Raw genomic sequence first — 26,424 nt, forward strand, 5'->3', positions numbered from 1 at the left:
CCCCCCCCCCCCCCCAAATTGATTCTGTTCATATGGACGTTTTCAGTGGGACAAACGTCTGGTCATTGACTCAGGTGGCTTCTTCAGTCTCAGCTGACTGCAGGTTTCCCCATCCTTTAAACAGTACTTTTGCATAATGACAAAAACTAGCACCACTGGGGACGATGCAGATGTACTGCAGAGTCCTTTGTTGAACAAGAAACACGTTAAAGTCTTTTCAGCTATGTTTCACATGACTGGAGTGCATTTCTTGGGCTCATGTTGTTTTGAGCATTGTTACCATCTAAAATGAAAGCGATCACTATGTAGCTTCAGATTCGACAGAATCTTGTAAATTGTTGCAAATATCTTTTGTAGTGATGTAGTGACGGATCCACTGTGGTAGCAGAGGGAGGAGGACAGAATGGCCTGTGTAAATATATGGATTATCTAAGTCATTGTGGTTTTGGCAGTGATTTCATGAGCTGTCCTTTCTACAAAACCATGAAAATAGAGAATGGTTGTAGAAAAGTTCAGTCGAGTGGAGCAATAGTTCATTTCTGTCTGCTCCCGCTGACAGCTGATTCATTTAGCTTTGGTGCTAAATTTCAGCCAGATGTGGTTAGCTTGGAAGATTGATTCCTGCACAGTCTGAATCAGTATTTGAAAAAAAGCATCAGAGGATACCTAGAGATGTCCGAGAGGATGTAGAGGCAGGTTTTCTGCCATGACAACAGGTTTAATTTTTGCCTGCTTTTTTTGTGTGGCATTGTCACTATTTTTCTTCTCGTGGCCGTAGCTTCAGGTTCTTCCTGTGAGCATGAGCGTGAACGTGCCTACCTGGGCAGGGTTGCAGCGCATGAAAGGGATCTTGGGTCACCTGCATCATGATACATACATGGCACCAGAGAGCTTGAACACATCTTAATGCTAAGGAGAAAAGACCTTACGTCTGTAGATCAAATGGCTCTTGGGGTGATGGCAGTGGAAGAATTTCCTGCATTCCCTCCTTTTACTGTCTCTTTTTATTAAGCATGCCTTTTCACTGTCTTTACCTGTGACTTGAAAGTCTCTCTCATTCTGTAGCAGAGCCATCTAAATGCTGTCATCATTGTCGGCCACTTGGCTGTTGATTTAGAGCTCTTAGGAAAAGTACAAGCAAGTGGGTGCCTTAATCCATTTGGGTGGATCCATTTATAGTATGGGTGGTCCCATTGGGAATCAAAGCCTTAAATGGTGCAATGTCAGTGCTGGGTTGTTTTAGCAATGACTGTAGCACTGGAAAGAGGAGGAGAGGAGCCCAGAAAAGGCAATAGGAAATGTGTGCTGTAATATCTGTCAGTGTGTTGTGACATGTTGGTGCTGGAACACCACTGGCAATAAATTCCTGCCTTCTTTAAGTGTCTGATGACTTTAATTTAACTGATGTTGAAATTTATGAACTGCTGCTGGAACTTGATGCCATGTCCCAGTCTAGTTACATTGCTGCGTGCGCGCTGTGCCAACTGGAACTTTTACGCACACGATATTGGAAAACGCCGCCTGTGTTGCAGAACACTCCCACAGCACATGCTCGGCATCTATCTCGCCCTTCTTGTAACCACCCAGTAGTGTTTTCCTTTTAGGCCGATGTGGGAGCTCTGCCCTGTACAGGCACTAAGAGGCTGCCGTAAAGTCATTTGTTCCTTGGACTGAGAAACGAGTCTTGTGCTGGCAGTAAAATTCATGTCACGGTTTCTCTGGTAACATCCACCTCTCTCCAACATGGAGATGTGTTCAGACCAAACATCACATGTATGTGTTTTTAAGTCCGTTAGAGCTGATTGTCCTGGCAAAAGGAGACAGACATGCCAGGGATTGAGCTTTTTAACCGGGTGTACCTTTCAACCACCTGATTTATCCTTCTCTCTCCCCATCTTCATTAAAACTTTAACTGTTATTTACTCTTTTATTCACGGCTAACATTCCCCATCTCTAAACAAATGTTTTAGTTTTAGTTGTCACCACTTGATAAAAGCACATGAAAGTTTTATTTGCAGTAACAGGTTAGTATAGCATAACAAAAGTTAAGTACTTGTGTCATTCTCCGGTATCTTATAGACATCACACTTTTTCTTTGCTCCTTTGCTTACACCGAAGCTGCTAACTTGTAGCTAGCTCTGAGCTTTAATTTCTTTTAGCTTTTGCCACTTTCCCTTTGTTAGCTTCTTTAAAATGTCCGAGTTCAGATCAGTGAAGTCGATTTAGGTGTCTGATTAGCTTCGTGTTTATTCTTTGGCAAACTTTGTGTTCGCTCACAGGGAGGGATTTTTATGCTAATTGAATATTAGCATGTTGCTGTGAGTGTGCATGTTGCAATCAGACATGGGAAGTTGACAAGATTCCAGTCTGGGATTGGAATGCTGGAAATCGTCCAGTTCCTGTCCCTTGCCAGTCAATCGGTGCATCTCTACCAGTCATACTGGTGGCCTTGATTTCCAGTGCATCTTAAGCATCAATTTAGTTATTATTATATGTTGTAAGGTGATCAAGACTATGTGTGACTTGCACACCACTGTGCTTGAAAACCTGTTGTGTTATCAATGTGCACTATCAACACCATGCAGAGGCACAATGCGGCAGCCAGTAAGGAGAGCCGGCCGAGCTGGGTAACAGCCTGCCAGGCTCCTTTCATATTGGCTCTTTATCTGCAGATGGTATCGGGACGCTGTGTTGACACAGAATTGTGTAAATCGACTTGTTTGCAGTGTGGGTTGAACAGGTCGATGTGCTGGTTCGGAGACCTCTTTGAAGTCCTGTGAAAACTTCCTGTACAGCCAGCAGAAAGTGATGTAGCCCAGCCCTCCGCTTGTCTCACATCGCCTGGCCTGGGTGTATGCTCGCTGCAGCAGTCTCGGAGCTGTAACACACACTAGATCTGATCTATTGTTTTGTCAAGCCCTGCCCTCTCCTTTTCTTTGGTGTTTGAGGTTTTTTTAATATTTTGGGAACATCCTGTTTGTGTGTTTAATGCTGTGGGGCACAGATTGTTTAGTTTAAGGCCTTTGACCATTCCTGCCCTCTTATTAGTGTGACGGAGCAGGAAAAGACCAGGAATGAGAGAGAGAGGGAGGGAAAGGGAGAAGGGGCTTATATGTTGGTAGAGATGAAGGCATGGGAAGGAAAAGAAACTGGTCGGGATGTTAGGGAAGGGAAAACGACATGGAGTGGAATTTGAGGTTGGTGGTGGTAGAGTGGGGAGGGTTGTGCAGGCAGACACCACTGGGAATGCTGGTGTCGCCGGTGTGCACACTAGTATTAAATACAGTTTAATGCTTAAAGGCTTGTTAATGTGTTATGGAAGCGACCCCTAGTTCTCCTTTTTAAATTTCCGATCCTTGTGATTGACTTAGTGGCGTAGGCCCACATCTGTGGCAGCTAACGTGCATCATACGTCACGAAATCTGTTTTCTTGGCTTCTTTCAGTGCCCCATGACATCACCTGTGAGGTCTTTGCATGGACGCACAAACCTTTGGGCAGGTTGTGCCTGGCAGCACATCTGTTGGGGGGCCTCTGGTTGTGACTGAAAGGGGCCTGGTTCTGTTTCCATCTGTAATTTGTGTAATTTACTGGATGTTTTTAAGCTACTTGCAGTTAAACTGCTAAGAGTTGGTTTTTGAAGTGCCTCTGGCACCGAGTCCTTTTCCCTTTTAAGGACCAGCTTATTAGAATCACACAGCTTTCATTTTTCCTTTGATGACCTTGCTGTACTATTTATATAGCCCTGACTTAATAGTATTTATTCAGCCTTCATTTAACTGGGAAGTACTTTTGTAATCAGGCAGCTGTTATTTGTAGGAGACCAAAGCTTTGTATTTATTTATATAAAATAGGGCATGATGGGTGTGGAACGGATTATAATGGCAGCATTTTCCTAAAAATAGAGGATGGATATCTCATTCTTCATGTTGTTAGCTGGAAACTTTTAAACAGAGAAGCTGATTACACCTTGTTTGGGAATGACGGCTTTATGACCTCATTCCAAGGATAAAGTAGCAGAAGCAGGAAGATGATACGGGAGGTGGGTTTCTGCTGACATCACTAAGATGTCGTATTCATGCCATCTGCAATAATTTAGAAAAACCAGTGACCGTGTATAACTGCAAGCTGGTATATTAGGTGACCTGTATGAAAAATAGCCAGGACCGTGTTTAGATCCTTATCCCTGCAGGCAGTGATCCCGCTCATGTTAGAGGCACAGAGGGAGCCATGTTGGCTCTAAGAGGATCCTGTCTTCATCCCGAGTAGGAGTGTGTGACCTACTATTAATGTTAAAGAAACCGTTGTGGCTGCACAGCGGTCACACGTTTCTGCTAGTTGGTCACCAGGTTTGGGGTTTTGTATTTTTACAGAAGCCCTCTCAATCCTTCACTGCTGCTCAACAATGAGAAGCTTCAGCTCTGTGCACAGGTTTCTCTGTAGGTTTGGGTCTGCAGGGCAGGTAGGCCACTCCATGACTCCATTAACGTGCTGTTCCTTTGGCCTCTGCTTTGTTGACGTGCAGGAAGAACCACCGGAGCTGGTCGCGTTGATGCTTGATTTGATTTGATCCCAACTCTTTGCTAAATCTTTTGGATGTTCACAAATCTGATCATTAACAAGCTCCTCCCGTCTACTTTTGGGCTGAACCACCTTTCTCATGATCATCCAGCCAGCACGGACCTCCAGACCGAGGACTACTGATGGTCATTTTAGTTCTTCCATGTCCAAATGATCACGCCTTGGAATAGAAGAAAGTGCTTTAAACACACAGCCAGCTGAGATCAGGGATCTGTAAGTGGCTGACAGATTGACTGCCATTACAAATTACAGACTGTTAATTGAGCAAACTTGGATATTCATCAAGGGATTAAATAATATATCTTTTCTGAAATGTTAATAATAAGGATAAAAATAAACCATAACCAGCAGTATTCAGACCTGTTCGTATTACCCTTATTTGTTTCCAGTCCATGAAGACTGGTTATGGTTGGTTTGTCTCTCCAGCACTTTGGTCAGATAGGAGGAAAAGCCTTCTGCTCGTCTCTGTCCATGCCGCTCTCCTTCTTCACGTCAGATACTGAAAGGCCTCTCTTCATTTGTCTCCCCTGTCTCTCTTGCAAGCAGCATTTTTGTGTCATTACATCACTTATTATGGCTTCCAGATGTCCCTCCAATCCCACTCCGGGGTCGGGGATGGGATTGGAGCACGTCGCGGGTGCAAGGTTTGGACACTTGCTGTAACTGGCTCAGCCGCTGCCTGTGACTGGGATGCCTTTTCTGGCTCTCTACCCACACACTGTTTTTATTCCCCAGTGCTGCCAGCCTCACTTACTCTCACAAGCTGAACTTAATGTTGTTTTCATTCTCCTTTCTGTCTTTATTCATGTTTTTATCCTACAGTTGCCTAACGTGCTCTTTCCTGTGAATTTGGTTTTCCAGACCCGGGTTTCAAATTCTTCGCCTTGAATAATGAGGCTCCATCATATTCTTAAGAAATCATAGTGTCACACTATCCTAACCGAGCACTGGAGGCTCAGTTGTGGTTCTGAGTTTCCAACAGTAGACTGGAAGACCGAGTTCCCAGCTATCAGCCCTCTCCTGTGGAACCAGCTCCCAGTTTGACGTCCTCCGTGCTTTTAAAAACATTCCTTTTGATAAAGTTTATAGTTGGAGCCGGATCAGGTAATCCTGAACCATCACTTAGTTGTCCTGGTGTAAGCTGCTGGGAGACTTCCTGTGATGCACTCCTCTTTGGACCTTGCACGTGTTTATGAAGCCCTGCAGCGTGTCCTTACATTTTGTCCTGCATGTCTTCTTTTCTCTTTCCCTTATCTGAGTTTGATCTTATCCAACTTTATTGATATAAAATGTATTTTGTGACTGTCGCCAGTGTAATCTTTACATGCTTTTACAGTTGAAGTCTTTAAAAAGTCGAGACTCAGTTTGTGTGGATTACAACATTTGTAGAGAAGCTGCCTGCGTAATGTATGAGCGCCGTCTAAATCTTTGTCCCAGTGTATGTAGCTCTGAGCCGCAGTGTGTGGAAAGGCCAAAAACAAACCAGGAATATGACTTTAGTGGAAATATTTGCATTATTTTATTCACAGGTTGGCTTATTTTCTATCAGAGGCATCCAGGTACACCCAGAGTTACGTTTCTCTCCAACACAGCCTGGAGGTCTATGCTGTCGTCTGTCTTCTCAGTCCAGCGTTTTTTGGGGGACAGCTGCTACGTGAACAGTCGACCTTTTTCACACAAACCAGCACTGACTTGTGGTTTTGGAACAAGATGGGCTCGATAAGCACTCAGCATTTTGGGCTAAACCGGTCTGGCTGTGTGGATTAGGTGGCGTCACTCGTGTTTTTCCAGTTTCGCTGCATCCTAAGGCCTTCTACTAAATCGTGTGTGTGTGTTTGCACTGTAGTGTGCATATTTTTCTTTCATTGTACTTGTTTGCCTGCGCCTCACTGTCTTCCTGCAGGACAATTTCATGGCACTGACGTGTCTTTATTTTAAAAAGCTACACATTGCTGCAGTCATGCTGAGGCTTGGAGGCTCGGACGGTTACCTTTGCAGTGTTGCAATGGATCCCTACCACACCTCGTCATAGCAACGGTTGCTATGTTTTAATGTGTCTACTTTGCTAGTGGCTTGAGTTGTGTGATCATACTTTATGGTATGTGTTTTTGTTTAAGCATGTGCATGACTTTTATGGATCTATGGACAAACTGATCCCCGTGTAAATGAGTGAGTGCAGTCACAGAGAGAGACCGCCCCCCTATGAAACAGAAGATTTGGGGGGGTCACTAAAATGGTGCTTATTTGTCACTTATTTCCAAAACACTCAAACTTATGACGGGTGTGTAAATTATAGCCAAGTGTAACAGAGTCATATCTGGGCCTTTCACTAATAAACCATCTGCTTTTCAAGTGGTTTTTATCCTGTTTGATTCCTGTTCAGAGAAGCGATTCGTGTAATATGTTTGACTGTAAAGTTTCTGCCGAGGCCAAAGCAAGACGGAGTCAGCAATTATGTGTCAGATGTAGATGTGAGGAATTAGCCCTGTGTGTCTGCGTGCACATGTTTGTGTCCGTGTTTGCAGTTTTGCTTTGTTGTGGACGGTGCCTGTGGGCTCCTGGCTCACAGATGAAAGCCGTATCTCATGTGGCTGCTTCAGTGGAGCTCCTGAGTCAGCGTGCAGCTACTAATCAGTGTTTTCTCCTTCTCGGCTGGCGTGACTCTCTCCCCCTTACTCTACGGCCGGCCGCCATGTTAGCTTTTATTTGTAGAGTGCAGCCAGAATTGACTTTGGCTTTTTTGCTGTATTATATGTAATACAGTCCAAATAGGCCTCCGACTCTACCTCGTCGGGTCAACTTGGAGAAGGTAGAAGTGGTGAGGAAGCAAGGCGGGTGACGTGTGGGCTGCGAGGGATGGTGTGGTCATCCTAGCAGTTAGTCCGGTCAGTATGGCAGAGTAACGTAAGCTACACGTGGTGTCTGACATCAGGTTTCATTACACGACGCCCTCTGTGTCCACTGTGTTGAACCATAACTGCATCTATGGAAACTGGCGTGAAGAATTTCAGAACACATCGCTATTATTTTCAGAGATTATGTGATTGGTTTGATTTTTGTGCCATGAACAACTTTATTAGAGAGCTGGCTCGGCCCAAAATCTGATTCAACTTTTGGAGTTGATCAGGAAACGTATAGCATACAGGAAGCTTTGAAAGGCTGAGTTTCCCGTAGTGAGCTGGGACACTGCTGTCAAATCCCCCTGATGTCCTCAGGAAAATTTCACAAACGCATCTGGATTTGAGCTTTTATGGAGGTGAGTTTCTGTTGTGTGGTCTCAGAGAGTTTGCTGGGCGCGTGGACAGCTGATTCAACCATCAACATTTATGTTAGGATCCAGTTATAAACAGTTTATGCACGACAAACTGAATATGAAGGTTTTTTGTCTTTACAGTGTAAAAGCAGTTCTGGATCCTTCCGCTGTGTTTTCCCAGTAAAGAGAAAAACGCCGTGTCAAATGGATTTAATCGCCTGTCTAATTGTTTGCTGCTCAGGCTGTTTACCTTTGATACAGGAATTAAAATGAATTTATATTAGATTTCATAGCAAGATGTTATCGTAACCGTGGCAAACGTGCCACATCAGGTTAGAGGGTAAAATGGTGTTTGGCAGCTGAAACCACAGTTTGCTGCAAACAGCACGATTCCCATCAGCCCGGAGCCAAGTGATGGCGACTATAGAGTGGTGGCGAATAAAACAGTCACTGATTGGTGCGTGACACTCGTACAGGGCAAGATTAAAAATGTCACATAGCTGGACATCATATCTTAAATGAATCATATCGTATGAGCTCATTTCAATCACCGTTCACGTGAACTGCCTCAACCTTGGTTTGGATGTTCTCACATACCAGTGACTGCTGCTGCTCTGTGTGTACATACTCATGGAGCTCAGACGTTAGTTAGAAAATAATTAGAACATACAAAAGTTTCTATTGTTTCTTTATTCATTTCTATTTAGTTTGTTCTCAAGAAGTCACTTTAGGTCGAGCTGGTCTCCAGAGTGGAGATGCTTGTTCCAGTTCTTGTTTTCCACTGATTTGACCCTCAAACACGAGAACCTGCCAGTATGGTGATGGTCAAAATTAATGGTAAAATAAACTGGCTGAAACTGGTTTTCGAACCTACGTATGTTTTTATTTTGTTTTTTCTGGGGACATGTGACTTCAGTCAGTTGGTCGTGTGGTTTGCCGGCGCATCTCCTGAGGAAGTGGGATGCCACCGCCTGCCTGCTGCGAGCACACAAACACAGTGATGTCCAGGCTCTTTCTTTCAGTGTGGCACCTTTGGACACCGTGTAGCTGCACACATGTGGGATACGCAGACGTAGCTGTTGCTTGGATATGTTGTTTCTAGCCGCGTATCGAGTTCTTGGCTCTTTATTTGTGTTGGAGCTGGCTCTGTCAGGAGGTTAGATAACGCATGAAAAAGCGAAGCAAGTACGCACAAGAGCGCTTTGTGAGAAAGAACTATTCGGCTGTGTCGCAGCCTTGTTTGTCATCGTTTCTGCAGACTTGTCGCATTTCCCTGGCTGCTTTCTGAAAGCTGGTTCCTGACTCCAAATATATCACGGTTGGTCAACCACTACATTTCAGCTCAGTGCTTCTGGTCGACTTACGCTGCAGGAAAATTAATGATATGATTAAACATGTATTTCCCAGCCTCACGCAGTGTCACTGCCGGGTTGCTTGTGTGTTTTAGGTTTGTGGAAATGTGTGCCAAGACTACTCCGGCCCTCGCTTTCTCTCTGCCCTGCGGTCACAGCAGGCCAGCTGTCGGCGGAGTCGGGAGGAGTGTGAGGAAAACAGAGCTATGAGTGACCTGTTTGTTTTATATCGGCAGGCATTTCCCCGTCTCTCAGTGGGAGAAAGTCCTCTTTTCTTCCAACACTGGAGGTTCTGTAAAGTTACAGCAACCAGACAAGTTTAGCTTGATGATTAGTCTCTCTTCCTCCGACACAAGCCCGTTGTACATCAGATGGAGATTTGGTCTTTTGTTAACCAAGAGTGCGACTGTACGTAAACATCAAACGTGCGCTCGTGTTCGAATGCCTACTTGGATGTATGCTAGCCTCGCTAAATGTGGCTAATAAGACTGCTGAAGCCCTGTTGAGAAATAGGCATAAATAATTCTGATTGCAATCATATATCTATCAACTTTTTCAGAAAGCCGTCACTGAAACTAATATCCTGACCTTGGTGAACTTTCAGCTCGTCCAGGTTATCCTTGGCATGCTGAGATCATGTAAACCAGGAAGTGGTTGAATAGCCTTCCACAAATGAGGGAAACGCTGACTTTGTGAGCCTTAGATGGAATCTGTCTAGCTTTGTGAGAGGACGTCAGCAGCCCTCACAGATCCCTCGCAGCTCCCCCAACCAGAAACCTAACAATAGCCAGCTTCATCGTTCAGCCTATCTGGATCCGCTGTCATCTGCTGTAAAGACCAGGTGGTCACAAACACTTTAAAGTCCATTTAGAGGAACACGGGGCCTTATACGTGGGAATGTAGTGGCTGCTTCTTGTTATGACATAACGAACACAAATGTTTCCACCAGTGTGGGTCATTTCAGGCTCAAGTCTTTAGAGCTTCCAGCTTTGAGCGCCAAAGGTGATTAGTGATGTCATTTAGAAATGGAAAACCAGACTGGCCGCTCAGATTGTGATCACGGACTCTGAGCTTCGCCTAGATGCAGATTCGATTGGGTGGAGGTCTCGGGAGTTCTTCATCCAGTGTCCTCAATGTGGTGAAGGGACGTGGAGCTCTGGGCTCCCTGCAGCACTTTCCTGCCTGCATCGAGCACCTCGGCGATGACGCCGTGATGACGCGGTGTGACGTCAGACCTTTGAGGTCGATCGGTGTTTTGCCATGATGTCACACACCTGTCCAGCCACGTTTGTTAGAAATGCTAAAGTGACACGTTGGTGCTGCTGATTGCTGTTACTTGTCACTCGTACAGCGTTTATATCGTGTCCTTATCTTGGTTTTCTTCTTTGTGTATCGTTTTCTTTACTGCACAATGACCATGAAACGTGGCTATAAAATGCTGACAGTCTCCATCATCCACATTTTTAGATTATGTTACGGTGTTATGAATGGCCAGCTGTTTATTTGCTGCTTCGAATGCCGTTTACTTGGAGGTTGACATCTGTACAGAGCAAAATTGAAAAGCTTGCACCAGAATGTTATCCATAGAAACTCTTCTGGTGTGTTTTTTGTTTTGTTTTTTAAATTTCTGACTTGACCGCTGTCTTCTTTCTCTCCAGCCAAACCCTTCACATCCAAAGTGAAGCAGATGCGCCTGCACAAGGAAGACTTTGAGATCCTTAAAGTGATTGGACGAGGAGCCTTTGGAGAGGTAACACCTTATTTTAATGTCACACTCAAACCTTTGCAGCAGGCACAGACCTGCAGATGGATTCTGTCCCTTTACCTGTAATGGGCTCTAATTGGTCACATGATCATTGTGTGAAATGTCCTCCCTGAGGCAGAGACGACGTGATTAACGGACAATATTTCTCTTGAACCCTTAATACCCGTGTTGTGCGAGCTGAGTGTTGTGGCGTTTCAACCTTGAATTCTTTCTGCTGCATTCCAACAGCAGCGCGTCGCATTGGTCCGCCACATGAGCATGACTCTACTTGCAGCACGAGCTGAGCTTGTTGAAGCTTCGTTCACACTGAACCTGTAAACAGAATGAAGTCGAGCTCAGAGGAGCCATCCACTGAGGGTTTATTTATTTCTTTTATGTGTGCCCGCAGGGAAGCTGAAATGCATTTGTCACTGGTTTCAGGTAATGATGTCAAAGCTGGGGAATGTTGAAGGGACAGATGACTGTTGGATAACGAAAGCTCGCATGGAAGCTGACAATGCTCAGACTTTCTTTTTCTACGAGAAGCTTTGATATGATCGTCGTAAGCCCTGCTCCAAGCTTGCAGACAATTCATATCTGGCATTGTTATCCAAAATCTGTTGAAACAAGCTGGGGAATTCCTTTGAAGACGCTCTGATACACGGAACGAGAGAGAAATGTCAGTCGGTGTGGACGTGGACGCTCCTGGCAGCACCAGCATCAGATGCGGGCGAGCTGCTGGTAGGAGTGCTGGTATGTGCAGTCACGTGACGCAGTGCGTCTGTGTTTCGGGCTTCGGTGATGTTGCCTGACTCCTGAACGGAGCTACCTCGTGGTAACTCTCCAGCGGCCTTTTCACTAAACCACAGGTGTTTTTACGGGTGTAGCGTGGCAGAAAAATAAAATTAGCTCGGGAGACATCGTGATTGTCCCGTGGCTCTACTATTTAATCGGCTCATAAAAATATACCTTATTTCATCAAACTGTGACCAGGTGCTTTATTTGTGTCAACTGGAGAAGGAAACAAGCCTTTCCTTTGAAGCTGGCTTCTATTTCCACTGCCCCGGGTCAAGAGTAGCTGTGACGATAAAGGGAGCTGCAAAACTCGTTAACTCTTCCCCGCTCGCACGTCTGCTAGTGACCTTGTTTCTCTTTTCTGAGCTGAGCAGTTTCAGGCTTCAAGAACAAAATGACTGGGTGTGCACCAGAGGTTAGTGAGGGTGATCAGGTCACATCATTAGTGATATATACTGACTGGTGAAATGGTCTGTTGTGCTGAAGAGTATAAAAGCAGTGCTGTTGATTAGCCGGTCAATCTGTTCCTATGATCACGAGCGTAGTGACCAGATGAACCGGGTTGTGGAAAACTGAATGTCCTTCAGAGGAAGCAGGGAAAATAGTGGAATCTGTCCATACAGTTGTTGCATGTCTTTAGGAGCCGTCTTTAGACTCATTCACAAATAAAAATCTATTTAAAATGCTGCCTTCTTTTAAGCGTGCCGCCTTCTCAAACACACACACAGTGCCAGCTTGGCTCGGTCATGCTGCTACCCTCTGTGTGCCTTGCAGGTTGAATGCATTAAGCATTATTCTTTGCATTTTCTCAGAAAAGCGGGGTGACCCAAAACGTAACTGTCATTGTGCGTTAATAATATACGACTGATTAGTTTAACCGACTAGTATTTCCAGTTGGGGCCCCAACGTTCAAACACCTCGCTGGCTAACCGTTAACATCCCTGATGTCAATAAACCCATTTCAGGCCTCAGCACGGCGTCGTGTTCTCCACATTTCCCTCATGAATAAAAGCTCACCTGGTCAGTTGTGGTGGACACGCCCCCTCCTGCCTGTTAAACCTGTGGAGCTAAACGCTGTGGTGACTCCTGTGAACGAGGCTAATCGACACACCTGTTAGTAATGCTAATAACTAATATCAACGATGGATTACACTGGATCTACTTTTTTGTGTGTGTGCCGTAAGCAGCTGTAAAAATGATGGCTCATAATCACGACTACGCTCCAGGTCAGATATAACTGGTTATGATTTTGAGCCATCTTTTTTTATGTTAAGCACAGAGTGGTAAGGAGATGTGGTAGCAGACACAGGAAGCAGAGTAAAGTTAGCAGAGAGTCGGTCTGGAGAACACGCAGGATGTTTTGATTTCATCCTCCCGTTGTCAGCAGCAGAGAGAGATGGCGCAGATACGTGACGCCGTGGAGTTTGCCTGATGAATGGACCAGTTTGTACTGGCCTGTTGCCTGTGAGGATGCTCCCATTAGGGACTGGGGTGCGTCGTCTTTAGCACAAAGGGCCAAGAGCTGCTCCGTCTGGTGTAGTTAGTGCCTGAGATGAGGGTGGAAGAGCTCGTTCACTCTAAACGCCATGTCTTCCTTGCTGGCTGCCAGTCAGTGCTATACATTTCTGAACTGCTTGTCACACTGAGTCACCAGTCAGCAGCCCGCATGCTTGTAAACACAACCTCGGTTGTTATTTCGCCAAAGTTTCACTAGTAATTTACTCTGTGGAGTAATGCAGTTAGCCCCTCTGGTCGGGTCCTTACTGATAAACTAACGGGGGGAGTGGAGTCATAAACGCAGGGCAGGGAGGACACGATGGAGAAGAGAACAGGAAGCAGAGATGGAGGAAAGGACAAAAACAGCTAGACGTTGCCAGAAAAGTGCGCTCGCCCTGTCCTCCTGCAGTCCCCTCCTCTGGTGAGGGCTCACTCGGGGAAATCCAAACACTGCAGGAATGTTGTCATTGTATTGCATTAGTAGCATTAATTTAATAGACTGCAGACCCCTCTGCTGCACAGACTGACTTTGTTTGTTTCACTGTTTTTCTGCATCTTTGTCTCGGCCTGTATTTCTTCTGCTTTTATAACGTCCTTGTGCTTTTTCTACATTTAGGCTTATTTCAGTGTGGACTCAGTTTTTAGTTTTGAATTTGGTCAACGAGGCCAAAGCAAATTTTCTTTTTTCCTTTTGTGGGCCAGTAAAGTAGGAGACAAAGGAGGAGAGAAATTAGCAGGGACATAAATTTGCATGAACATGTGTTTTGGCTGTGAGCTCGCAGCACAGCTGCCTGCGCAGCTCCTTTTTTGGCAAAACGTAAAGGCCGGGGCAAGTTTGTCAGAGCAGTGTGTCGCAATCATCACTCGGGAAAGTTGGCCTGTGAGAAGCTGCGAAGCTGAGATTTATTTACTTTACAGTTGTTAACCCGGCTCTGCATGATGCAGTATCACATCAGTGCACTTAACAGCTGATGAGACAATTTTTTCATTTTTTGATCATAGAAAAATTCAAGCGTCCAGCTGTGCAAGTCTGTGGTCCACACGGTGTCTCCGAGAAGGAAGTGACCGTAATGTCTGCGGTCACTTCCTGCGCCCTCCCCCCACGCTGCTGGTTCTTCTGCCGCACCTTCAATGCTTTATTTTCCCTTCCTGGCCCATATTGGATCTATTTTCGTTTTAATCCAGTGTTGCATGATTATCCCTTCCTGTGCTTCCTCTTTTTTCTTTGACCTCAGTCTCCATACTCACGGACTCTGATCTAGATCATTTAAAGTAATTAGATTACATTTTTCCTTAACGTCTGAACTGTTTATTCACATCTGTGTGATTGTTGTTTTGTGCATCTGTGTTAGTATGATCACTTAAAGGATCCTTGTGCATCCACAGCCTGCTCTTTTCTTGTTGCCTCGAGGCTCAGATAATAACTGGATGGATCTTTGTAATTCGTCGTCAGCCTCGCCGTCACACCAAGTATTAAATTCACTCTCATAACGGCTTTCTTTTGTCTTTTTGCAGGTTGCAGTGGTAAAAGTGAAAAACACTGACAAAGTTTTTGCAATGAAGATTCTCAACAAGTGGGAGATGCTGAAGCGAGCAGAGGTGAGTATCTTTGGTTACTGCAAAGTTTATATACACACAATATTAATAAATATTGATCACTCATTTAAAAAACAAAGTGCCTGTCTGAGCACAGAACAGGCCTTCACTTGCAGGTTCTTGCAGAGCTGCTTGTTGCATGTTTTTCTCATCGACCTCTCCCGACAGTCTCGCATTCTTGTCGGTCCCCTGGGTCTTCAGTCTACATGCCTCAAACGTCACAAACCAAACGTGTGTGCGCACAAACGCCTGGATGTAGGAGAGGACATAAAGCCACACACAGACATGCATGACGAGCATGCTGTCGTCGTGAACACGAGCCTGATTTTATTTCAGGTTTTTAACTTTGAAGGCGGCCGGAACAGTTTCGGTTTCTGTTTTAGTCAGACTGCTGAGATTGAAAGATCACGGAGAGGTCGGGTGTGTGTAAAACATGAAAATATTTTTATTTCTGTAGATGTGTGGAGCTTTTTATAAGAAACCAAAGCATTTGTGCAGATTTGGCTGCTGATATTGTAGGTGGGCAGGATGGATTAGGCTTAAGAAATCAGGTTATTTCCTAAATAACTGAACCTCCACATGTCATCAGATGGATTTATGTCCAGACAACCTGATGCCTGATGGAGCCTCCTCCACCTGCATCGTACAGTAGTGACGCCTACTTTTTGTAACCCTACATTCCAGTGTTCAGTGAGCTAAGTGGAGGCGAGCAGTCTTATCATATTTTTCTTAAATTTTAAATTTGGGCTTTATTCAGCTACTCGAGTCCAACACTGCCAGCGTTCCCTGAAGCAAACGAAAGGGGCTGATTTCATGTGTTTAGCAGCAGCTCGGGGAGATTTTACACCAGCCCTGTAAGAATGATCGAGAGGCCAAAGGCGAGTTGCTAACATGCTCTCAGCTTTAAGCACACACTTGTATAGAAGATTGGGACCTTTGACCTCACGTAGTTTCCAGTACGTGTGACTAGAGCAGGGCGATATGGCCAAAAATATTTATCACGATATATATTTGAAAATTTGCGATAACGATATAACTGACGATATAATTGATGCGAGACAAAATACAACTCCACAACATTACTAGTGCAAAAAGACAACCTTCCATTTATTTTCACTTAAACAAGAAGCTGGTTTTATGTACATTAAAAATGTAACAGTGCAAATGCAAATTCCTTGCTGAAAGTTTAACCAAAAGGCATTTCCAGTAGAAATGGGCTGACATATCCTGAGCATAACCATGTATAATATCCACTGAAGTTAAAAAGAGGTGCTTTGCAACATTAAACTGCAGTGTGCAGTACGTATTTTTCGGACCATAAGGTGCACGGGATTATAAGGCACATTAAGTGAAACAAAGCAGTCAGATAAATCAAACTTTATTAAACTCATTCTTCTTGCTTCCTCCACTTCTGTACCATTGATTCATTAATGTTGAATTCTCTGGCAGCTGCTCTATTCCCATGTTGTTGCAGTATATTAATGACTAACCTCGTATTGTGGATGGATTATCTCAGTTGTTCTCCTGACTGAAGTTTGGTCCGTTTACAGCATCCTGCCATGCGATTGCATTTGTCTCTAACCATGAAGAACCTTAACGTTAACTTTTATAAGTGGAAAAGTGTTAGTGTTCGTCCTCCAGCTTCACTGTTTATGTTATGCTAACATAGCTGTGTCGCTAGCGATCACGTAGCACATCATTATATAGCAGCTAGCCCAACTTCAGTAACCCTACAAACGTCACTGCTGTTTAGTTTCCTGTCTTCATTTATGTTGGAAGTGATAGCAGAGCTGTACGTTTGATTTTTTGCAGAAATCTCTCAGTCAGAACATGCTATATCATGCTTAGGTAACTAGCGAGCTAACTTCCACTAGCTTCCTGCTAACTTCTAACTCCGTTAAATGTAATAACTTTTGTTTTCATGGATGCCTGGAAGTTAAACTTTATAGTTACACCTGGTAAAGCAGCAATGCTGATCGTTTTATTAAAGATGAAAGAATTTAGACAGTTTTTAACTCTCAGTGATGCTGCAGTGTTCGTTTGACCTGAAGCATACGGAGTTTAGGACCCAGATTACTCCCAGATTTAAGAGCATCTTAGTCCGACAAATATGACAATAACAACGGCCGCTTGCATGTTCTGCAAAAAAATGTGCTTTGTTGTGTATCTGACGGACAAACACCAAACCAGTTCCACATCACTGACGTTTTACTCCCATTCTATCGCGATATTTCATTTTCCTATCGTTGCCTAACATTATACCGGTATTACCGTGAACGGTATAATATGGCCCAGCCCTACGTGTGACATTCATGGTTTGTTGCATCTCTTGCCAGACGGCATGTTTCCGGGAGGAGCGGGATGTGTTGGTGAATGGGGACTGCCAGTGGATCACCACCCTGCACTACGCCTTCCAGGATGACAATAATCTGGTACGTCTGTATATGTCTGTGTTAGATGAGGTAACGTCCCTTAATAAGATTAACCTGACTTCTCTCCACGACCCTGAGTTCAAATGCCACAACTGTCATTCCATTTCCCACATTCTCAAAGCAAATGTTTTATCCCGAACACTCCCCAAGTCTTAAAAATATACACGACTGCCGCTCTGACCAGTTATTTTTAAATGGACCTGTAAAAGTGACATCATTTAGGTGTTTTCCCTCTTTGTGAAAGAAGAGATGGACGACTGTAGATTCATTTCTTGCAGCTTTGTTCTTGTTGTTCCAAAAAAGGCTGCTCTTTATTAGTTTGCCTCTAAGCAGTGCTGCACAGTTTCTGCTGTCTGACACGTTGGCGTCTGTCTCTGTAGTACCTGGTGATGGACTACTATGTGGGCGGTGACCTGCTGACTCTGCTCAGCAAGTTTGAGGACCGGCTGCCGGAGGAGATGGCCAAGTTCTACCTGGCTGAGATGGTGCTGGCCATCGACTCGGTTCATCAGCTACACTATGTCCACAGGTGAGAGGAAAGGTGTTTTGGCACATTACGAAATCAATATGTGTGCGTCTGTAGTAGGGCTGTGCAATATGACCAAAATCTCAGGTCTCGATATCAGACGTCTATCGTCTGATAACGATATAAATCACAAAAATGTAACTTTTTCTGTAAATTCTGTGAATCTCGACTTGCGTGAAGTGTTTCCAGCTGCGCGTCCTTTACCTGGAGTCGAGTGTTTTAACGATGCATGAAACGACACATTTATTTTGAAAAGTCTCAACAGGATCTTGAGCTTTATTGTGAAAGGTTTATATGGAAAATAAACAAGAGGACACGCGATGGTTTTAGGCAAGGCAAGTTTATTTGTATAGCACAATTCAACAAGAAGGTGATTCAAAGTGCTTCACAGAGACATTAGAAACACAAACAAATAAAAAGCATGATTTAAAATTGATTCAAACAAAACAGTAGATAAAATCAGAACAGATAAAATCAGTAGTTAAATGTAAGTTTTGAAACTTAAGCTTAAAAGTGTGGATTTGGTGCTTTATTCAAATACAGCTGAGAACAGGTGAGTCTTCAACCTGGATTTAAATAAACTGAGTGTTTCAGCTGATCTGAGGCTTTCTGGGAGTTTGTTCCAGATATAAGGAGCATAAAAGCTGAATGCAGCTTCTCCGTGTCTGGTTCTGACTCTGGGAACTGATAAAAGACCGGATCCAGATGACCTGAGGGATCTGGAAGGTTCATACTGGGTCAGGAGGTCACTGAGGAGGTTACCATCGTTGTTGCTAACGAGACGCATAAAAACAGGCACTTGTCCGTCCATAGTGTGGTTATATTAAATATAAGAGATAACTTTAAGAAATGAATATAGCCACTACTGTGACATCAAAACCATGAACAAATATTGCTGTAAACGGTTTATTCTGCGACACCATGAAACAAACGATAGCGTAAAATGAAACGATGAACATTTTTATATCGTCATCAGATATATATCGTTATATCGAGCAGCCCTAATCTGTAATTATATTTGGGCAGGACTGAGCAAGAAGTCCTGATGATGGACGCATCATTCGTGCTGTGTGAGGATTTACTTTGCTCAATGAAAATGAATAAAAGCAAAACAGCAAAAAAAGCAAATATTTCATTCTTGATGTTTGATGTCAGGTTTGTGTGTGTCAGAGCTTTAGAAAATAAAAGGGGCGGCGATGTTGAAGGTAGATGAGCTAAAGTTTCAGACAGACACCAAGGCCCAGTGAAGGATGAATATTAGAATAGATTAGAATAGAATTCAACTTTATTGTCATTGCACATGCACAGGTACAGGGCAACGAAATGCAGTTTGCATCCATCCAGAAGTGCTTTAGTGATATAGATATATTACAATATATATTAGCAATAGTATAGATATGTGAGTATATTACAGAAATGGGTCTATTATGGTATGTTATAATGTACACGGTATGAAGTATGTTGTGAATATTCTATAACTATAAGTATGTACAGGATATGAACAGGATATAAATATGAAAAACTATACAGAATATGAAATAAATAACTTTACAGAATCTATACAGTAGTGCAGTTAAGATAAGTGAGATATGTGGATAATTTCTACAGAGGCTATATAAAGTGCTATTAATATATATATATAATATATATTATATATATAATATACGCAGCTGAAAATGGCGCAATAGCTCCACGTTGAGTAATCGCTCATCACTGTGGGAAGCTGTGATTGCAGTTACTTTAAAGAAGGTCACAGCTTGCACAATATCTAAACGTCACAATGAAAATGCTGCACACGAGGCTATTAATATAACACACAAGCAGCAGACAACAGAACAAACAGATTGCATCTGCAAAAGTTTAAATTGGACTGGGAGAGCAGTGCAGTTGAACCTGTTTACATCCACATGTCAAACATTTTCAGCTATAAAGGGCTTGATCTGGTGACGCTCCTTTGTCTTACAAATATACACGGCTGCCCCTCTGACCATTTATTTTTAAAGGAACCATTAAAGGTACATAATTTGGGTGTTTTCCCTCTTTGTGAAAGGAGATGGACAGTTGTAGATTAGTATCTGGCAACAAAGCAGGCCAGTGTAATCTGTGCTCAGCACCAAACGACAGAGGTTTGTTTTAAAAAGAGCCGTTAAAAAGCGCAGTTTGCCTCAAGAGTTGCTCAAAATACAAAGGTTGAAGGACCCTTTTTACTCTAATAGCAGCTGTAGCTAGCACCCAGAGCAGGGGTGGGCAACTCCAGGTCTCGAGGGCCGGTGTTAGATCTCACCCTGAATCACATGATGAGTTCATTACCAGGAATCTGGAGAACCTCAAGACCAGTTGAGGTCATTTAGCCATTTAAATCAGCTGACACGTCTAAAACCTGCGGGACACCGGCCCTCGAGGCCTGGAGTTGGACAGCCCTGGCTTAGAGCAATGTTACAACGTTTGGCTGCGGTGCAGTGTAGCTTACATGGGACATGCATGACCCGACCTCGTCTGGTAGTGCAGCGTCTTTAGCTGTCATATCATTTCAAGTTGGAGACACTTTCCTCTCACTCATTTCAAAGACTTAAGAATAAACCACCTAAAAGCACATTGTTTAGAGGGCACAGCACGAGAAAGCATTCTTCTCTCTGAAGTAGGTGCCAAAAGAACTTTCCAGCCAATAGGAGGATGCCCTCGGGAGCAGGAGATACAGTTCTTCCAGACAGGAAGCAGTCACATTGGCATGTTAACATAATTACAGTGTCGCTTTCGCCAGGGGGCTCGTCACAGCAGTTTAGTTTAGGGAGCAAGGGAGTGATGGATAGACTGGGAAAGATGAGAGATGGATGTAGAAGGCAGAGTCACGCCGTTCGGTATTTTGGGTGTGCCCCCAGTTTGTCAGATCTCTAATACACCACAGCAAACACAGACACACTCTGGGAGATGGCAGTGCACTTATGGAGACATGTATGTACACATTTCTGAGGATGAAAGCTAGCGAGTCTGTTCGAGGAGACAAGAGTGCCGAGCCACTAATTGCACAGTGCTATCGGGGGGGGGGGGCAGCAGTGGATGGAAAAGGGACGGGGGAGGAGGGGACGGCACTGTTTCTCTTCTAGTCCCCTCGTGGACTGGTTGGGACAATAATGATGGGGTATGGGAGGTGTGTGGGTGGGGGCGTGGTGTGTGTGCGTACCAACCCCCCCAGCTCCTCCTCCTGCTCTGCCTTCCACAGAGTCTCCGGGGAGATCTTTGCTTTGTAGAGAGTGGGGACAGCCAGACAGGTCCCCAGAGGAGGGTGTGTCCTGCTGAGCAGTCCCATCTGATGGGCTGTGTGTTTGTGCGCACACACATCAGGGTGTGTTTGTCCTGCTGACCATCTGCATGTGCCACTTTGGTTTGTTTCCTTTTCCTATATGTAAGTTTAGGGCCGTGTATTAACGTGTCATTTAAAGGATTACACGCCTGTTTTTAAAGTCCACCCTCTGTTCATGACTCTGGCTTCATTATGTGTTTAGTGCAACTGAAACACTGTTAGGAAATGTAAGTGGGCAGACTGTCGCTCTGCGCCGTCTTCATCTCCTCACGTTTTCTCTGTGATGCCGTTTTCTGCTGGGAGAATTTGAGGTCCCGCTCCAAATCTCAAGTGACCCATTATCGGGTCTGCACCAAGACCCCAGGTGCAGAGGCCATAAAGGGGCCTGTTGTGTTTACCACTGATGCTCCTATTAAACAAAGTTTCAAGGACAAATAGAGTAAAATAATATAGTGGTGTTATCCACAGCTCGCTGACCTCTGACCTTGTTGAAAACCCATGAGTGTTTCTGTCGCGATGACAGGTGATGCCATCAGTTTTCATGCATTGTGACTCACTCTGCAATCCACAAATATTCACGCTGAACAAGGCTTATGACTCGCACTGATAAAGTTGGAGCATACCGAAATGAAAAACAAAGAGTGGATTATGAGATGTTTGGTGCGTTCTAGTTTACATCAGTTTTATTTTGTAGTTTGCAGGATTAAAAATACAACACTGAACACAATCCTTATATAAATTATTCGCACAGCTAACATTATTAGCTTACAGCATTTTAGTCTACGCTTTAATATTCTGCTCGAGTGTTATGCTGAAAGCGTCACTGCTTTAAAAAGAATATTTGCAGCCTTGTTGACACTAATGTAGTTAAAAAGAGCCGACATGAAAGGGACGGAGCGCAAAGAGCCTCGAGGTCGACCTTCTGTCCCCTTCAGCCGAGTCCCACGAGGGACAGCGTGTGGAAGTCAGATGCAAAAGAAGACAATTTATTCAGTGGTCAGTGATCTGTGCCTCCCAGAGGGCCTGGACAAATGTTTCAGTAGCTCAGCATGGCTTTGTGCTGCCGAGCGCCACATCTGTCTGCCTCGCACACTGTGTGTGTGTGTGTGTGTGTGTGTGTGTGTGTGTGTGTGTGTGTGTGTGTGTGTGTTGCCAGGTTGATTGCAGCCTTTAATGTGTTTTACTATTGATGAGGGCCCTGCATTTCTCACTGAGGGCTCCATGAGAACAGAGCTCTCTTATAAACACTTTCTAATAAGTTACAAGTAGCTTCCTTCACATTGTTGCACATGGTGGACGTCTTGCATGGAGCTGGTGAATTTCAGAACACTTCATTGATCCCTGGAGGAAATTATGTAAACAATTTGATGGAAGTGACGATTATGAGAATATTTTCAGTACATTTACAGCAGGAAGGGTGTGTGTGTGTGTGTGTGCGCTCGTGTGTGTGTGCGCTCGTGTGTGTGTGCGCTCGTGTGTGTGTGCGCTCGTGTGTGTGTGCGCTCGTGTGTGTGTGCGCTCGTGTGTGTGTGCGCTCGTGTGTGTGTGTGTGCGCTCGTGTGTGTGTGCGCTCGTGTGTGTGTGCGCTCGTGTGTGTGTGCGCTCGTGTGTGTGTGCGCTCGTGTGTGTGTGTGTGCGCTCGTGTGTGCGCTCGTGTGTGTGTGTGTGCGCTCGTGTGTGTGTGTGTGTGCGCGCTCGTGTGTGTGTGTGTGCGCTCGTGTGTGTGTGTGTGTGCGCTCGTGTGTGTGTGTGCGCTCGTGTGTGTGTGTGTGTGCGCGCTCGTGTGTGTGTGTGTGTGTGTGCGCGCTCGTGTGTGTGTGTGTGTGTGTGCGCGCTCGTGTGTGTGTGTGTGTGCGCGCTCGTGTGTGTGTGTGTGTGTGTGTGTGTGTGTGTGTGTGTGTGCGCTCGTGTGTGTGTGTGTGTGTGTGCTCGTGTGTGTGTGTGTGCTCGTGTGTGTGTGTGTGCGCTCGTGTGTGTGTGTGTGCTCGTGTGTGTGTGTGTGTGTGCTCGTGTGTGTGCTCGTGTGTGCGCTCGTGTGTGTGTGCGCGCTCGTGTGTGTGTGCGCGCTCGTGTGTGTGTGCGCGCTCGTGTGTGTGTGCGCGCTCGTGTGTGCGCGCTCGTGTGTGTGTGTGTGCGCTCGTGTGTGTGTGTGTGCGCTCGTGTGTGTGTGTGTGCGCGCTCGTGTGTGTGTGTGTGTGCGCGCTCGTGTGTGTGTGTGTGCGCGCTCGTGTGTGTGTGTGTGTGTGCGCGCTCGTGTGTGTGTGTGTGTGTGTCAGGATCATATGACAATAGGTAAGTAGGTAAAGCAGCAGCCCTGCAGTGTGTGGGAACCTTTGATTCTCCTCCTTTGTTGGCAGTGTCATGTGATGCCAGAAGTCACAAAGACAGCAGTTCTTTGAACCGGTGGCTAACAATGCTTGGCTGGAGCCATGTGGACATGTCTTGTCCTTGCAGTCTACAGAGCTGGTGCAGGCCACATTGTGTGTATGTATGGGGGTGTGTATTACGAGGTGGCGTCCAGATGGCCCTCACAGATGGATTCTGTGGCTTTAAAAGAGATTACCTTGCTCTATTCCCGTCTCGGCGCTTCTCCTTAAGACCTCAGGAGCCCAGTGACACAGTAGCCCAATTAGCTGTGCTAACCTGCCTAGCATTAGCCTAGTGTTAATGGTCCCTGTGGTTTGTCCATGAGTGGACATTCGAGTAAGCACGTTATTGTTAGGCTGTGTGTGTGTGTGTGTGTGTGTGTGTGTGTGTTCTGAGAGCTGGTGCCTTAATCAGAAAACTCAAAGAGAGACTAAATCTCCAAGGGGGGGGGGGGGGGGGCAGTGGTTCCTTAAGGAGAGAGAGAAGTGGGTAAATGTAGCTTCGATTAGCAGCAGAATCCACCGTTCCTCACCCCACCATGACACTTTGTCTGCCACGCAAATACATTTGTACACATTTGCACACAGGCACAGCACGACGGGTCAAACCATGCTGTCTGCTCTCTGGCAGAACAGAAATCGCTGAAGCAGATTAGGGCCTTCGAGCAGCTGAAACACCTGCGCATGTATGAAGCACGCACACACTCCTCCCTACAGAGCCATGTGCGAGCAGTCTGGTCCGATACTTGTAGGTTCATGATTTGTCAGGTCTACACAGTGTGAGAGTCCCACTCGGGTGATCACTGGTTACCAAGTTAAGTAGACAATTATACTTTAATGAAGCTCAAAACTGCTGCTTAGTTATTTCAGATAATCGATGATTATATTTTGGGGCTTCATTTCATGTTCGTCTTACAAAACCCAAATGCTGATAGTTGAGAATAAAAGTATTAGGATATTCATTTCTATAATATCCTAACATCATCATCTTCTATGATGATGATGATGCTGCTGTGGGGAACAGACATACAGTGGTTTGCAAAAGTATTCAGCCCCTTGAACTTTCCCACACTTTGTCACATTACCACAAACATGAGTCAGTTTTTTGGACTTCCAGGTGAAAGACGGTTGTTTATTTGTACAAATGTTTGAATCATGTATGATTGTCGTTCCACTTCTCATGTGTGCACCACTTTGTGTTGGTCTTTCACCTGGAATTACAATAACATTGATTCATGTTTGTGGCTGTAATGTGCAAGACAAGATAGCCACTAATAATGTAAGCCAACCCTTATATTATTCTCCCTATAATTAATTATATAGAAAAGTCAAAGTGCTGTATTTTTTCAGCGTCATGCTCAGGTTTGTTGTTCCCTCAGTTTCAGTTTGTTCGAGTTCAGGTGAGGTCCATAGCAGTGATGCTCGTTGTTGTCCAAGATAAATCTTTGCAGGCGTAACAATGCTGTCTGAGAGATCGTGATGGTGTTTATGCTCTTCGATAGTCTGACTTTGGGTTCTTGTCAGTTGCTTGTGGTGTTTCTGCCTGCAAAGCTCATGTTATTCCACACTTGGGTAGCCTATGTGGTTTTGTTCCAGAAATGTACAGGATCCACTTTGGAAAACGATGTCCAATCTGGAACTCATCTGTGAGCGTGCAGGCTCTGCAAAGAGAGAAGCCTCGCTAAGCCTCGCAGCGAGCTGTAGCCCAACTTTATGTGTCTGTACCAGTCACACGTGTGCAGATATTCCTTTAATGCACAGTTTTATAGGTTGGTGATTTAGTGTCGTCTCTGAAGACGAGAGCTAGCTAGACCTCCCCCGCCCCCCTGCTCCATAAGATGGGACCATTAACACTTCTGGAAAATGACAGAGGCTTCACATGTGGCTTTAAAGAAACCTCTCGCTGAAGACGGAAGCATCAAAGAGCCGTGTCTTTGAGTACTTAAAGAGAATTTAAGAAAGACCATTGAAGAGGAACTCGTAGGTTTTCATTCTGCCCTGAAGTTTTTATCTGAAAACAAATGATGGTTTTACAAAGTCGTTACCTGCTGGCTGCTGTTTTATCAGCTGACCTGGACTTTCTGTCATCCAAGTGTTTTATTGGATGCAGCTTTTGCTTCTTTATGTGTGTTCGCTTTTCTCCATTTGATTTTAAAGTGATATTTGGAGCCACAGATATTAGGAAGCAACACTGACTGATGAGGAGCTAAAGCAGGCTGTGCTTTTTAATTTACACATGCTCTCATTCCTCTTCTCATTAGTGTCAGTGTTGCCCGTGTTTGTGTTTGAGCGAGCGTGGGGGTGTGTGCTTGTTTTGGACATTAGATTTATTTTAAGCAGAGCCGCGCTCGCCTCACTGCACAGAAATAGCTCAGTTCTGTAACCTGTTACATCAAGTGTGTCAGTGGCTGCAGAGTTTATCATCTTTCACTCACCTTTGCATTTGTGCGTTGCTGCCTATAAGGTCCCACGTGTTGCTTTGGACACTCGTTAAAGAGGTTTTTATGTGGCCTGTAGGCTGTGTGTACTCAGGCGTGTCAGGGCTCAGTGTGCTGATAAGAGACTCCAGGGGAAATCACCCGAATGGTCAGACGAGGACAGACTATTTTTACCCATAATGGTGGCTCCAGTTACGCCTCTGTTTCATACCAGTCCGAGCCGGCATCTTTGGGGTTGTTTAGTATGTATTCTGACTATTACGCTCCTGAATGCAACCTCCACACTCAGTTACCCATGTGGGTGCTCTCTGTGGACGCAGGTCTACGCTAGACCAGCTGAGCACCTGTTTAACACTGTGACACGAGCTCGGTCCTGTGCCTGGAAACACTCTGAACACTCAGGATTTTATATGGATGCACAGCACAGAACATATTCATGCATCTACTATGCATTTCTTCATAGTTGGTTCTGTAAGTACATTTTTTTCATTTATTGACGCAGGCGTGCGATCTGCTTTAAGATGAAATTAATACAGTGTATTTTA

General features: G+C 44.8%; 1 protein-coding gene across 10 annotated transcripts in view; it reads left to right on the top strand.

Annotated features, from left to right (window-relative positions):
• The window catches only part of cdc42bpab (CDC42 binding protein kinase alpha (DMPK-like) b), a 73,725-nt gene that overhangs the window by 21,292 nt on the left and 26,009 nt on the right, over positions 1 to 26,424 (top strand). For all 10 annotated transcript variants that reach the window (XM_026142325.2, XM_026142323.2, XM_026142328.2 and 7 more), the window contains 4 exons: positions 10,843 to 10,934; positions 14,736 to 14,819; positions 17,153 to 17,248; positions 17,629 to 17,777. In XM_026142325.2, the coding sequence (XP_025998110.2) occupies positions 10,843 to 10,934; positions 14,736 to 14,819; positions 17,153 to 17,248; positions 17,629 to 17,777 (421 nt within the window). The remainder of the gene's footprint in view (positions 1 to 10,842; positions 10,935 to 14,735; positions 14,820 to 17,152; positions 17,249 to 17,628; positions 17,778 to 26,424) is intronic.

This window comes from Astatotilapia calliptera, chromosome 15 (genome assembly GCF_964374335.1).
Source record: "Astatotilapia calliptera chromosome 15, fAstCal68.1, whole genome shotgun sequence".
NCBI lineage: Eukaryota > Metazoa > Chordata > Actinopteri > Cichliformes > Cichlidae > Astatotilapia > Astatotilapia calliptera.